General features: G+C 42.7%; 1 protein-coding gene and 1 long non-coding RNA gene across 6 annotated transcripts in view; one reads left to right on the forward strand and one right to left on the reverse strand.

Annotated features, from left to right (window-relative positions):
• Nucleotides 1-5,126: 5,126 nt before the first annotated feature.
• LOC128904164 (uncharacterized) lies at nt 5,127-12,456 on the reverse strand. 2 transcript variants are annotated; one of them, XR_008464417.1, is made up of 5 exons: nt 12,353-12,456; nt 12,002-12,058; nt 7,746-8,030; nt 6,807-6,887; nt 5,127-5,671 (listed from the first exon to the last, which is right to left on the reverse strand). It is a non-coding gene; the product is annotated as an uncharacterized LOC128904164 (long non-coding RNA). The 2 variants fall into 2 exon arrangements; XR_008464416.1 differs by lacking the exon at nt 12,002-12,058 and having other exon boundaries at nt 12,353-12,440.
• A 78-nt stretch (nt 12,457-12,534) lies between these two features.
• Nucleotides 12,535-15,927, forward strand: part of SCAF4 (SR-related CTD associated factor 4) — a 45,672-nt gene continuing 42,279 nt past the window's right edge. For all 4 annotated transcript variants that reach the window (XM_054188092.1, XM_054188093.1, XM_054188095.1 and 1 more), the window contains exon 1: nt 12,535-12,833. In XM_054188092.1, the coding sequence (XP_054044067.1) occupies nt 12,804-12,833 (30 nt within the window). In that variant the 5' untranslated portion in view covers nt 12,535-12,803. The remainder of the gene's footprint in view (nt 12,834-15,927) is intronic.

Genomic DNA, 15,927 nt, shown 5'->3' on the forward strand with positions numbered 1-15,927 from the left:
GCATTCTGAATCACTTACAGTCATGGGATAAGTACTCCTTTAGTCTGTCCCCTATAACACAATAATATAGGATAAGACATAAGACAGATGAAAAAAAAATAAATCTTTACCTTGAAACAAATAGAATAAGGAGCTTTAAGTGGAGCAAAGCCATGCGTAAATATATTTAAAACATAATATTCAAAATCAGCCTATTCTTACAAACATTTATTTTTAGAAGTAACCCTAGTGATATAACAGGATGATTTTTATATGCAAGCATTACTGCTTGAGGTGGTTAAAGGTTTGGACTCTTAATAGCCAAGGTTTTATCCAATGAATTAAGCAACAGTGACATATATAAATATGTCATGCTGTGACCAGATTAAAATCCAGTTTCCCCAAAACACAAAAATGCGTACAAAAAGCATAATCCCATGAGCTTCATTTTCTTAGTATTCTAAATAAAATGCTAACAAACTTCAGGGTCATTCAAAGTATAATACACATATCTTCACAGTCCATGCCAAATGTATCTCATTTCCAGTTGGTTGATTTCCAAATAGTGTAATATGAAAAATACAGAACAGTTCTAAGAGTCTTTCCAAAATGTCAGAAATATTTACTTCTGAAGTATGTCTCAATCACTACATTTGAGCAAAATATCTAAATAAAAATTTTATTTAGAACTGTGTCTTCAACACTAATATGTTTCCAACTATACCTGTATGCTTAAGATATTTTTTCTTAGAATCCACTATAAACTTACCCGTATTTTTTGTAACATCTCATATTTGTGGATATAGATTAGGTACAGGAAAACAGAATAAAGTAATGAATATATTGGAAAATATCTTCGCAATGTATGTTTCTCATCACACAAAAATCCCCAGGCATGTAAACATTAGGAAAATTAAACACATGCATACACACGTGCAAGACAAGGATCACGCTAATGAAGGCACTGCGGCTGCAGCTCATTTATCACTAGAGACCTTGCAAATATATTAAAATTGAAAGACAGAGTTATCAATTTATTCTGGTTCACCTTTAGGGTAACATGTTTTACATATTGTCCTGGTTTGAGGTAAAACAGAACCAACTTTCTATTCAGTAATTTTATTTCTTAGCTAGGCCCCTTGTAACTCTCTGAAATTAACAGCATGTTGCGTCTAAAGCAGTTGGTTCAGAGTGATAAGCCGGTTTGTGCCAAGGAATGGTATGCACAGAGGCTCTTGCTTGTACTTATTGCTGTAACAACCAAGGTCAGCTAATTTCGTTATTTGCCCCCTTAGAGGATCAGAAGCAGAAAAGCGTGGAGGGATCCCACCTGCAAGGAGGAGCGGACAGGACAGGTGACACAAAACTGACCAACAGGGTATTCCATCCCATCTGCCGCATGCTCGGTATAAACGCTGAGGGATCAAAGGGTCAGCTCTCTTCCTTCAATGGCCGACGTCTGAGGAGGACCCTGTCTGTTCATCTGCCTTTGATCCTGATCCGTGTGTTCCTGACTCCAACTCTGGAACCCGGTTCCCACCCGTCGCTGAGTCCAGCCTGGGACTTCCCCAGTGCCTGACGGTGACGTCATCCTGGGAGCTTGATACGGTTTTGTATATACTGTATCTATTTCATTATTTCCCTTTTTATTTTATCATTAATATTTCATTAAAGCAGTTTAGTTTCTTCTAAACTCATAAATCTCTCTTTATCTCTCCCCCTCCTCCCCGGGCACAGCGAGCTCTCAGAAGGCAGGACAGTACAAATACATAACGAGTCGGCAGAGTAGCAGGACGAAACAGAGGAACACCACTCTTTTTAACAGGAAGTTAAAGATGAAAATCTGGAAAAACCCAAATGACTCCTCTGCTTCCATGAGATGTGGGAAGGTTAAGGGCTAAACATTCATGTGTACTTAGAACTGTGCACAAGCTCCGCTGCACCCAGCATGGGGGGTGATGGTGGGACTCTGCAGCCACTTCCATGCTGCATCCACATGCCATGGGTGGTATTACCAGGTGGGTGGCACTGGGACATCTGACAAGGGTCCCTCCCTCAGATGCCTGTCTTGCCTCCCCATACACAGACCTGGGCACAGACACAGGACATCACGTGGCCACCTAGTTCCTGTGGACTTCTGTGGGGTGTAGTCTTCTGCGTGCTTTCGTGGCTTTGGGAAATGCTTTTGCATTTTTAAGTCTCTGCTGTGTCCTGAAGAGAGCTTTGAGACTGCCCTCGAAAGTAAAGTGAACAGCAAGTACAGCTGATGGGCATCCTCCAGAGTTTATAGCACCCTGTAGGCATCGTTGCCACTGCTCAGGCCTGGGGTGGGTGCCTGTAGTACCTCCACAAAGTAACCAAGGATCACCCTACATTCACAGCAGGATTTCAAGAGTTATCTTCAACTATTTTAGGAGATTTAGCAACCGAAAACACACCTTCCGGTTGTCCCAGCAAGGTACATCAGCTGAATTTCCACCTCAGCCACAGTGACGGGACACCTACGTGCACTATATGACACGCTGGAAGGAATTTACACTGACACCAAACAGTATTGCTTTTCTGCAGAAAAATACAGGGCTTCCATCTGCAGACCTGACTGATGAGCAGCCTGCATGAGCGAGCACCAACTCCACATGCACACAATGGAATTTTTTCTGTGTGTCTAAGTTAAAACAACCTACATATGTTTCGTAGGAGGCTATGCAATTAGCTGAAAATTTCACCTCAACAGTATATTGCTATTTTGGTAGACAATTTCAATTAATGGGTTCAGAAGCTGTTTTCTCTACCCAATGAAATGTAAACATATCTCATGATGTATTAAGCAGAGTCACATACAAACTGATATGTACTGATGCGTCATGTCCACTTGTTCTGCAATGGACTGCTTAAAGTCCTTTACTGCTTTCATAAATGCTAATCCACCTGGGACTTCAAAGTGAGCAGTGACTTCTCCTGAAAGGCACCATTGCTCACATCCCACAAAAGGGGTGCCACGGCCAAGTGGCTGAGCAACAACACAAGGATGCTGTAGGACGACTACATAAAGCAGCCAGGTCTCACAACTCCGACAGTACCTTACTCAGTTATTTGCAGCTCAGGCTCTTACAACACCCTTCTCCTCATAGTACTTGAGGTTTTTTTAGAGTAGCACATGAAACAACGTACCCATCACATAACTTGTTTTCTCTTGTTAAGTAGAGGAAGATTCACACATGCAGAGTAACATTTATTTTGGCAGGGTCTGCTTTGCTAATTATTTATATTTGAAATGGCTGCATTCCTACTATGCCAAAAAAACCCAGTGAGTTTTGCAAATGAAGCATGTAACAGTTCGGCTAACGGTTCATGGTCAAAGGCGGCATGGCAATAACAGTGCATTTTGTAGCAGGTACACTCACACTGCCAAGAGCTGCTTGAAGCCCATGACCCATGCAGTCAGACAGCACAGAACAGCAGCTGAAGGCTTACATCTCATGGCCAAGGACCTGCAGCCATCCACTCAAAGAACTACTGAGACCTGGTTTCCACACACACCAAAAATAAATTAAAGCATGCGGTCTGGATAACAACTGTGCCTCATTCCAGCTAAAACCTGCTTTGGGCCATCAGCGAGTCAGGACTCCATCACTTAGACTGCAGCCTCCCCAAGGCCAGTTCGGCCACAGCCAGCCAGCCCACCCCTGGTGCTCCTTGCAGTCCTTCCTCCTTTCACAGCTCACAGTCTTTTAACTCCTGCCAGTGGTCAAGTATTTGACATTGGCATACAATCGACACCAGAGGTATTTTCCAACCGCTTTCCCTTCCCACACTGTCGAGTGCAGTCTTAAAACTTCATAAGGCCCAGGAGCCCTTTCAATTGCTTAGGGGCTTAGCACTTGGACATGAATCTTCAAAGACTGGGTTGGGGTTTCATAGAGCTTAACGTGGTCTTGAATCACAAAAAACTATCACCAGAGCCAATCCTCTGCTACAATCCTTCTGCATGCAACATGGAAAATAATCTGGTTGTTAGTGGCCATGGTGCAGTAAGCATGTGTGTCCACACACACATACATATAAAAAAATACATATAGATAATGATTTTCCTCCCAAGAAACATCTGATGAAAACATAAATGAAATACGATTTTAAGTTGTTATCACACTTAGGTTCCTGACTGAAACGGGACTCGTGGGCTGGGGAATTTTGGATGCAAGCTGGCACTCTGCACAACAATGCTTCCTGCTTTTAGAGAGAACAGAGCAAAAGGTCTGGAAGTGAATCCCAAAAACAAATCAGTGACAAAAAAAAAAGGTAGTGGGAAGAAGGCTCTGGGCAAGGGCAGGTGAAAGGGACAGAAGGTCATGAAGGGTCAGTGGCTGTTGCTGTTGGCATGATGAACTGATGTCACTAAACCCCTGGCAGACCCTTTTATCAAAGGTTTATTTGAAGAGCAGGGCTATAAGGAAGCTGGATCCTGACCCTGCGAGAGCACCACGGGCCCGAGTCGAGGGATTTTCACGAGCACTACCCCATGCACAGCAGGCCAGACAAACCACTCTAGTTTCTGCCCCAGTTTAGGTGGGCCCCCATGATCTGCACAAAAATATGCCGACAGCCTTGGGAAACTGCCTGGATGAATTGCAGCCACTTCATATCCTCGCCCCGCACTCTCAGCGCACCTTCAAATCTGGCTAGCCAGAACAGCTGTATCGTTTTAACAAGACTAGTTTAAAGCAATACCCCCAACGTCTGACAAAGTTACAAGTGGGATAAAAAGGTTCACGTTGGGATGGCTTATCACAAATGGGTACGGGAAGTTAGTTATGCTGGAGGGCAACACTGTCTCCATGAAGAATATAAATACCATAATTTGGGGGGGAAGGGCAAGTACAAAAAACATAGGTGATAAAGCTATCTCAGGCCTTGATGTGTAGCGCAAAATCTCAGCCACAATAGAAGGCCGAGCTATAAACTACTTTTAGATTATTCTCCTTAAAAAAAAAAAAACAAAAAACAAAAAACAAAAAAACCCAACCAAACCCAAACAAACTACACAAAGGATTTTTGTCTGATGGTTGCCTTCTGAATTCAGGGGCATATCATATCCTTATTACTGAGTAAGGAAACAAAGAGTTTTTATGTGGAGTAACAAGTTCCTGGACTTTGTTCTTAAATCTGTGCCCCTCATGTGCTATGAGATCAAAGTGATCTTTTATCCTGTGAGTTATTATTTGCCCAATATATTTACCGCCATTCCACAAAAACAATTTCAGCAAAGATAAGTTATATTAACCTCATTTACCCCTTCTTACTGCGTACATAAGTGCCATCTTCTGGCCACAACAGGGACTGTAAGAGAAGTGGTAAAATAAAACAAAACACGGTTTTAAACCTAAGGATTTAAGAACTAAAATTCTTTTGAAGAACTATTTGTTCTAGACATAGTAGTAGACAAAGAACAAGTGCCTAGAGGTTTAATGTGCAGAAATTTAATCTGGAAGGGTGAAAGCTTCTTCCTAAAGTTCAGAGCTGTCACGTTTGTAAACATCCTTCGGATGTTGGTAGAGCGGGGAAGGAGACACAAAGCTCTGCTTTTAGGTGCATCTTAATCAGATAATGTCTTTTGCTTCAGTTGGAAGCAGCTGCAACCAGTGGCCCAAAAAGTCCTTCTTATCCTGTGTTCCCAAGATCAATATGATGAAACCTGAAAAGCCAAATAGATGCCACAAATGAGGACTGTGCCGCCGGTACTTCTCAATAGTACCGAGAAGTGTTCAAATCTTAGGGCACTTTAGTAGAATTTCAGAAAACCTGACATTTGTCACCCCTGTACTGTGGTGTTGGGCTGCAGCAGCAACACAAAACCCTATTGAAAATATCCACCTGGATCAAGTGAATCTCCGCAATCTGTCCACGCACGTCCCATGAAGACTAAGACGCCTACCTACTGCCAGCTTTTATAAACTTAGGCCTAAGAATTGTTGTCTCTTGCGCAGTACTTATTTCTCCTCTCTCAAGTGTAATCTAACTAGAATTTTTTACCAGTGTATTGCAAACCCAAAAATGCTTAAGAGTTAATTAATTACATATTCCTTCTTAGTCTTAAATACTTTGTGGTTACATCCCATGGTAAATCAAGTATCACTGCTAGTACCCAGAATTTTATTGCACCCTGTAACACTTGGCTGCCTTAAAATCCCATCTTCTGAAGTAGTGACCACATGATGATTACATAAACATTGATTTGTAAGTCTCACTTATTAAAGAGAGGACTGAACATGGGGTTTTTTTGAATGCCTGACATAAACAATGTAAAATAAGGCACTTTAATACAGGTTCAACAGAATGGATTACTGTAAATACAGTTTCTACGATACACTGCAAACAGATTATACACAAATAGAAATCACTTTAAAATCCAGAACCCCTTTTACCCTGGATAATATGGGGAGGGAAAGAGAGAGGCTAAAAGGAACAATAGGGAGTTATTTATTGTTTCTGTGCAAAATGTTTGGCACAAACTCTTTTGAATCCTAAAGTGAGTTTGATGGGTTCTGTGATAATCCCGAAGGACAAAACCCCTGATGCTTCTGACCTACCGATGCCAGAAGGAAGTTAAGAACAGAGTAAAGGAACTGAGTACAAAGTACAGAGCAAAGGAATGGAGGCCTGCAATAACATACCACTGAAACCCACTGAAACCTGTGGGAGCTTTATCTCAGTGAGATTCAGAAGCACAGAACTTAAATAAGGGCATCAGGGTTTGATCCTATTTAGGACTGATTTTGCAAAACAGATACCACTGCTGGAAGAGGTGAATGTTCCCAGGCTTTACTCACAAGAAACACAGTAAGCTGAAAGCTGGTTTCATGAAAACAGCATTTCCTTCTTCTGTTGTCTGTAATCTGATTTTTCTTCTCCTAAATAAAAAAGCAAACACAGAAAACAAGAACCAATTCCTATTCCTAAACAGTTTTTTGCATCTGCTCACCTCACTTACAGAAGGGGTGGGAAAAACCCTTTGAAGTCAAATTTCATTGAATCCAAAATTAAATACTTTGCTTTAAACTACCTAACGAGAGAGGGGATAAAGAACCAGGACAACAAAGTTACTAGAAAGATACAGAGGTTGTACAAGCGGTGAACAGGTTCACACTTCTAGAATTTTTATTGCTATTGGCTTACACACATGCCTAGAAATTGACTCAAATTCAGAACGGTGGCTGCCTTAGAATCGCAGGCTTTTTTCCAAATAAACGATTCACTAAAGTGTCATTTATGATTCCTAATTAAAAAACACTTGCTTCCTATTGTGCAGGTTTTCTAAAGCACTGAATAATTAATTTTAATGCGACAATGCAAACACATTTGTTACAGTTGTTCTTATAAACCCCATAATGTGCTAGACAGACTATTAACCATCCCATACAATACTTATCTCTTATCTGTTTCTTTGCTCTGTGTCCTAAATACCATACATTCACATCATCTCTTAAACCACAGTTAAACACTGAATTTTTCAAAAGAATTAATTAGTCTTTATTTAATGGCTGTTAGCTCTCATCAGTCTCTGCGCTTCTGATGGACAGCAGGAACAGCAGTACCATAGCATTACCAAAGGAGGAAGCAGTTTCTGATGTACTTTGATCTTCAGTTTTACACCTCCAATAAAGCCTTGTCTAGTCTCATAATCTTGCCAGCCTCCACATCAGACCAGAAGAGGCTGGCAAGATAACTACAAAGGAGCAAAGTGGGAAGACTGTTCTCATGTTTCTTACCGGCAAAAGCAAGTCTAGATTGCACAGAAAGCCTAAATGGCGGTTTGTCTTCTACCAAGTTAATCTTCTATCCCATAAGCTTTCAAGTGCAAAACCTCCATTTACTTAATAAAGAGTTGCACGGAGACCTTGCACAGTGAGCTCCTTATTATCTTCTTACGATTTGGAATCTCCGTAAATACTGGAGTAATACTCAAGATCCACTGGAGGCAGGGTATTAGTGGGCAGTCCCATTTCCATACAGTTATCCAAGATATTTTGTTAAAGGTAGATGCTTCCTCCTGTCTGCAAAATATTAAAATAAATGGTTACACTAAGCATCAGATATAGACAAGCCACACCCCCAGTGGTTAGATATCCATCAACAGCAGTTTTAGATATTGTCTCAGCAGCAGTAGAAAAAACACAAGTATTTTCTTAACACTAAAGCCGTCTACAGTAGTAACATTACGGCACAGCATAAAAGTCTAAAGGCTTACAACAGACAAAAATCTATAAATTCCCCCGTGCTCCAACTTGCCTCAATAAGTAGTTTAAAAGTAACCCCCTGACCAGAAAGGAGTATTTTACACCAGGCTCAAATCTTGGTATTGCTAATACAAGAGAAAGCCCCACAGCTACAACATCTTAAGTGCAAACATCAAATCCAGCTGTCTGCATCAGAAGGCTGCCTGCAGAATCACCTTGTTTTACTTTGGTCACCTTGTATCACTCCAACAGTGCAAAGGAAGAGAGACAACCTCTAAGGAGACCAGCTGTTAAGGTTACAAGGTTTTCTAGCTTAGAACCCAGGACCTTAAACTATACCTCTGTACTTACGGTGGAACTTCAAATCAAATTGAAAGCTAGCTCTGTCACAAGCTAGCGCTATCAAATTGCAAGCATCTGCACATTGATTCACCCCACTAAGCAGGCAGGCAAAACACTCCCTACCCCACGAAGTTTCCAAAGGCTTTCGAAGCATAGCTCCAGTACAGTCTGCCTGTCAGTAACGCCTGAGTTTACAAACAGTAAAAGAACAGATGAGCATCTGTAAGCATCAGTTTAACTCTCAAGTACGGAATCACGGTGACAGGCTTACAAGTTTAATCCTGCCTGAGTACAAACAGCGAGGGAAAGACAAACTCTTCCCTCAAAGACCTATTGATTTCAGGGATCTGATTTTAGCATGGCCTATATTTGAGGCCAACATTTAGAGAATAATAAGTAAATCCCTTGATGACGTAGATCTACCTAGGTGTCAATCACATTGCTAATACTTACCAATTACAGTAAACATATATAGTATTATTTTAATAAAGAATATAAAGCCACAGCAATACAGTGAACATTGCAGGAAAATTAGTTTTGACTTCTAAAGAACACAGGATTCCAGGAAATCCTAGTTAAAAAAACCTGCCCCATAAGTTAAATTACGCCAGTAAATTAGAGAGTGATAATATGCAAGTGATAACTAATCCTTATTGAATGAGTCAGAGAAACGCTGATAGGCAGACACAGATAATCAAAGAACAGGGAATAAGACACTTTTATGGATGATTGTTGTCAAGCATTTTCTTTGTCAATAATGATGCACAATGCCAATAATAATTTAGGAGACTGAGCAAAATTTAGGATTCTTAACGTCTTCAAAGATCAAGATCTAATGTTACTGCAAGAAAAAATGACAGACATATGATTATGTAAAACTTCAAATGCTTAAGCGAACTGAAATTCAGTTAAACTTCTATTTCATTATGCATAAAACGACAAGGACTACACTGAATTCAAAAACATTTCAGATTTCAACAAGCTTGAGTAAGACTTGCACATGTATTTCATCAGCCAGTACAAAGACAAAAAGAATCATTACATCAAGTAACCATAATTTGTTCTCAACAGCAATTTCCATACATTGGAATGCCCATTTATTGCCCATCTGTCAGAAACAAAAGTAAGCAAGCTGAAAAAAATAAACCCGTGCACCCACACAAGTCAAAACTATTAAACATAAGATATGAAATAATATGGAACGCTGGGCATCGTACACCGTATATTTATACAAAGCCTAATGTTGTTATAGAAGTAACTTTAAATAATAAACCTGCTGCAAGCTCAAGTACCTGCAAATGTAAAATTGACAAAAGCATAATAAAAAGAACACGCTTTTCATTAATAAGTTATACAATTGTCCCCTCTCTCTATAGGTAGTCACAATACAAGCAATAGTGACTTTTACTTCAAAATTACTAAGCATATTATCTTGATGAAGCAGATCTGCTTTGATTAACAAAGCCATAGCCTAGTCAAACACAGACTTAGGTCTAAAGCTGCAGTAATTAGCCTACTTCACCCCTTCCAACTCCAAATCCTAACATTCAGCCCCTGAGGAATCAGAATTTAATTCTACAGACCCTAAGGATTTGCCTATACTGCGGGCAGAACCAGGACCATACTATAGCACAGCCACACCAGACTTTAGCGCAGTAGATGAATGGGCATGGAGCTTAGCACAGCAAGGTAAGCACTAACACAGCCAGCCCACCAAGGCACTGCAGCTGCCACCGCTCGTACTAGACAATTCTGAAGTGCGCTGAGGTACACCTACTTTACATTTTCCCCCTGCACGTTACATAAAATCCAATTATGCAAAAAGTCTGATTACAAACATGCTACAAAAGCAGATTTTTTTTTTTGAAAATATGATTTATAATAGAACAATGCTTAATACATAAATAGTGACGAGGAAAACTGAAAATATTTAACACTGAATTTTTAGAGGAATCACCTCTAGAACCTGTAGTGACACCCTGTGAAAGGCAAATATAGAATATAAAAACCTTAAAATGCTTTTAATAGGCAAAAAGCCTCCCATATTTAATATGAATTTCCAGAACCACTGGCAGCCTTTCCTGTCCTGGGAAGGTTTTGTTTTTCTGTACTCTGTATAAGCTACTAACACGGTGTTGAGAGCACTGCATCTGATTTACCAAGTATATACTGAAAGGAACATAATGTCAGGTACTCAACATTATAGAAACAGCTAGGTTTCAAACCTGAAAATGAATCACCAATGCAGGAAGTCTATTCTCACTCATTTTCTCCCCCTAAGCCAAGAGCCGTCAAAGAAAACGTTCTTACTTCTCAGAAAGATTTTAGCTGATGCAAGAACTGGACAGAAATAATTTGCTTTTTTTTCAACCTCTCACCACATACTCCAGTTCTACCTTTGCTGTTCATATTTTTCAGGTGGCAGAACAAACTACCTTTTGTGAATTTTTGGACAGTGACATGAACAAGAACAGCAGTAAAAGCTACACACTGAATAATTTACCATATTGAAACTGGCTCACAAAAAGCAAAGATACTGACACTAGACAGTCAATACTATCTCCTGCCCCTTCTCTAGCTTGACAGCTTTCTTTTTAAAAAAAAAAAAAAAAACAAAACCCAAAAAACCCACACACAACTATGAAAGCTAGAAATGTTTTTTTCTGATAAAAGATTAACCTATAGAAATTCATTACATTACATCTGGAAGAGCTTTCCTTTTGACACTAGAACATATTTATTTTTAAAATTCCTCTGAACATCAGCCATATAAATGTACACACTCCTTAAGCATTTCATAATCTGAAAACATGAGTTCTTGTTACTCTGTCAACTTTCTTTGAACTTCAAAGTATCTGCTTTTAAAGAGCACTAATTGGTGGACAGCCACATACTGATGGCAGAGAAAAGAGACTCCCGGAAGCAATCTGCATTTGATTAACAACTCAATTAAACATGAGGCATAATTTAACAGTAGAACACAAAATAAAGCCAAATGCACTTTCTGTGAGATTTCTGTAACATTCCGAATCTCCTCTTTCCAATTTACTCCCTTGCTGATGTACGGGACTAGAGCTAAGCAGTGAAATTTTAAGTTAAAACAATAACATTTTGAATATACCCTGTCACACAGCACTCTGGAAACCTCAAATCACTATGATTTGACACCAACATATTACTACAGCACTTGACAGCATTCTTGACAAATGCGCTCTTTCATAGATGCCAATAACCTGCTTATGTCCTTGAAATCACACTTTGCAGCATACACGTGGTTTTCTCACGAACATTAGCTCCCACTGTTAGTGCAAATGTAGTCATTGATTAACTATCTTCTTCACCGGTGCAAAACACTGGAGAAGAGCCTTTCAGCCTTGCTCTGTTTAAGCAAGCAGTGCAGTTTCTTCCGCCGCGATGGTATTGGCCACGCTAGGTACCAAACTCACTCCAGGGCCAGTCCTTCGCTCTATTCAGAGCGGGACTTAGCATGTGCTCTGTGCCACCTGCGAGGCACGATCACGAAGGATTTGGGGAAAAAAAAATAAAAATTAAAGCGTGAACACGCAAGCGGGTGCCTAATTTCACTTCAGTGCCGCTGTCACCCCAGCCCCCCACAGCTCCTCGACCAAGACGCGTACCCTGCCCCGTATCTTCCCCCCTCCTCCCCCGGCCTCAGGGAGCCGAGCCAGACCCACAGAAGCCGCGTCCTCCCCTGAGGGGACGAAGCTCCCCCAGGGGACGATCCACGGAGCCTCCTATCACCGCCCACCCACTGTCTGAGACAGGCAACTGCCAACCTCTGTAGCCGGCGGCGGGGCCGCCTTTACCCCCGCCATTTCCCCTCCCCGGGGGCGGGCCCGGCACTGACATGGCGGGGCTCGGGGAGTAACCCGGCCCCGGGTCACGTGGTGCTCCCGCCGCGCCGCGCGCGCGTCCCTCCTCCCCCCCTCCCCCCTCCCTCCTGTGGGTGGCGCGGGGCCGGGAGGCCTGTGCGATCCCAGGGTGCTGTGCGCGGCGTGGGCTCCGCCATCCCGCTGGGAGAGACGGTCTGTGCCGGGGCCCTGCCAGCGAGACGCTGCACCGACCGAACGAGCGAGAGAGGGAGAGGGGAGAGCGCCAGCCCCGCCGCCGCCGCCAAACGGCCATGTCCGCCCGCAGCCCCTGAGCGGGACCGAGCCGCCCCTCCTCTTCCCCCTCCCCTCCTTCCCTCCCCCGCGCGGGCGCCCGCCCGCATCAGCCGCCGCCAACATGGAGGCCGTGAACGCCTTCAACCAGGAGGTGGGAGCCGGAGAGCGGGGCGGGGGGGAGAGGGGAGGGCGGGCCGGGGGGCCGTGGCGGCGGGGTAGTGGGGGTGTCACGGGGGCCGCCATCGCTTCTTCCCCCCCTCCTCCGCCCCAGCCCGCGCTCGGCTTCCGTCTCTGGGCCGCGCGGGCCCGGTACGGCCCCGCCGGAGGCCTGCGCCGGGGAGGGCCCCGGCAGCGCTCGGCTTGGCTCGGCCCGGGGCCGACCAAGGGGTTGGGGGGAGCGGGGGAGAGATCGGGTCTCCTGAGTAAGTAAAATGGAGGCGAGCGGGGTCAGGCCCGGCGCGGCCGTTGCAACGGCCTGGAGCGTTCCCCGAGCGACGCCGCGGCCCGGGTTCCCGCACGGGCCGGGGGTGGGGGTGGGGATAGGGCGCTGAGAGGATCTTGGGGCCCCCCTCTCTACTTCATCCTCGCCCCACTGGAGAGTGCCCGACCCGGGATCCCTGCTACGAGGCGTTCCCACTGCCTGCGTGGTGTTAAGGAGGGGGAAGCCGCGTTTCAGGGCGCCAAGCACTTTTATTTCCTCGCAGGGGTTTGGCGAGGAGGGACCTGCCATGTGAGCAGGCGGCAAATAGGATAGGCTGGAGGTTGAATGGAGAGAGGGAAAACTGCCAGGGGGCTTATCACTGTATAGAAACGATGCCTGGGGGGATGGGACGAAGGGCTCGACCCCAGCGCTTAGGGACATGGGAGGTAGGTTGGAAAGCGTAAGGCGGTTGGTCTCCTTTCATGGTACACAGAAGGTCCCTGTCGTCTTCTGATGATTTTTTTTTTTTTGTTTTAATTCCTCAGCCAATCGGAAACAAAATGTACTGTGATTGTTTTTTGCACAAAGTATAACAAAATACTCTAACCTGCACTTTATAAAGTTTTTGACATATGACTTAAAACGATTCTTAGATTAAATGACACTCCTGTCTCAGTTTGAGGATTTGATTTTTGCGTTATTCTGTATGGACTATAGAACATGCATATTCTCCTTGCAGATAATCAGTTAAAGCTAAGCCAGAACCTATTCCAGAATGTTTAATACGTTTTGAAGGTTAGGTTGCTATGCATGTTTGCTGAACAGAAACAGGAAAAATGGCAGACTACTCTCATGTGATGAACTCATGCTGTGTAAAGTTCACTCCCTGCAACTGCTTGTCATGCATACACACACATGAAAATCTGCTCATCCTTAACAAAATTATAGAAGTACAAAGTGAAAAATAGGTAGCATATGCCTCTTGTTAACAGTTTTATTTATTTGCCCATGTTATGGGTGTACTGTGCTGTTTTGAACCGGTGGTATGGAAGGGTGCAAAACAGCCTTCCCAAATACGTTTGAGCAGAATGACATGCATGCAGCATTTTCAATTTTCATGTAAAGAGATAACAGAAATATTCTTACCTGCCTAAATACAAACAGAAGTTCTAGCAGATGATTGCTTCCACTTTATTCATTTCAACATGTTCATTCAACCTGATAAAACTTAATTCTACAGACAGTGCTTAGTATTTCTCAAACAATAAAAGCCACTACTTTTGCTGATCTGGTGGTGAAAGTATGTGTGACTTTATAGTAAAGGCAGTGTTTCTTGGTATTTTGTGACTTCGTTTTAGAAATGCATGTGTTTTATTTTGTATATCTTCCTCTCAGATGTAGTAAAAGCTTGATGGGTTTTTTGATACAATCAAAAATACTCAGTGAAATTCTGATGGCTGGCTGCTGGAAGTTATTAAAACACTAGATTTCATTTGAACATCAGTTATGGGGAAGAAAACTATACTTGCGAATATCCCTGTTCTGCAGTTATTTGTATGTATGACTAGTTCTGTAGGACTACTTAGGCGTAAAGATAGCATGTTAATAAATTCAGGTTTGTATAATTGCTGTCCTGTTCTCAGAAGGCGTGTTTATGATATTAGCTAAGAACATAAAGTCCAATTCTTAAGCTGTTCTCTTAGCTTTCTAGTGCGTGTTGCCTGAAGTGGTGCGTGCAAAACAATACATGCTAAAATAAAGTGTGAAACATCTCGAACTTTTTTGAAGAGGGGAAGATTTACAATCAGATATTGTTCCATTTCTGAGCTTTCTCAGTGAAAGTGGAGGAAAGTGAAAGAGCTGTTTTACAAAAGGTCTTGACGTTATTCACAGAATGGTGGGAATAGCACAGGCTAGTGAGTGTGTGAGAACTCATTCTGTCTGTAAGACTGTCTTATAATGCATAGACGCTGTGAGGACTACAGAGGTACCAGTCTCTGTTCACTGAATAGTTAATTATTTTATTGAGAGTGGAATAGCTTCAACAGTGAAGATCGATGTTTCTACAGAATACCCTGTAGGTCAAGAATTCCTGAACTTACTGGCTGACAAATTGTACGATACCACTGTAGACAGAGAACTGTGGTTTTAGAGTGGCAGCTTTAACTGTCACAGCCGTGAGTTTTGTGCTGGACTTCCCAAGTATACTAGGGGTGATACGCTTCCGGCTTTACAGTCTCTTCTGTGGAGGTAGCAGCTCTCAGCTCTTTGTCAGTCTACATGAAGGAGGAGATGCCACTTACTGCTTCAGGTGATACGATAATTTGGGATTTTTTGGGGTGGGTTTGGTGACGACAGCAATTTCTCGAATGGTGGGAGGTCCAAGTTCAAATCATGGCTGTGAACTAGGCATCCTCTAAGCTATTATATTGGTATCCTCTTCTTAGACAAAAGAGCTTAGGGAGGAAGAGAAAAGCACCAGTAACACTTTCATTTATGCAATTTGAACCATTTTGTTTTGGCTGAAGGTGCAGTAGAAATCATTAGCAGTTTTGGCTGACTTGGGTTCCAGTTCTACTCGGAAGTTCAGTTTCTGCCCTTTGGGTTAGAGGCTTCTGACGGTATGTCTGATTATGTTGCAGTGAAGTAACAAGTTTCTGCCTGTCAGCTAATTGTGATAAGTATGTGATCTTAACTGCCCATATGAATTGTGAGGTAAAACTTAAATATAGAGGTTTGAGCTAGCACGTTGCACTTAGCAATTGTGGTAAACTAGGCAAGAACACTTAAAGTCAATTAGTTTGGCTCTGGCAATGGGTGGTAA

This window comes from Rissa tridactyla, chromosome 1, assembly GCF_028500815.1.
Source record: "Rissa tridactyla isolate bRisTri1 chromosome 1, bRisTri1.patW.cur.20221130, whole genome shotgun sequence".
In the NCBI taxonomy this organism is placed as follows: Eukaryota; Metazoa; Chordata; class Aves; order Charadriiformes; family Laridae; genus Rissa; species Rissa tridactyla.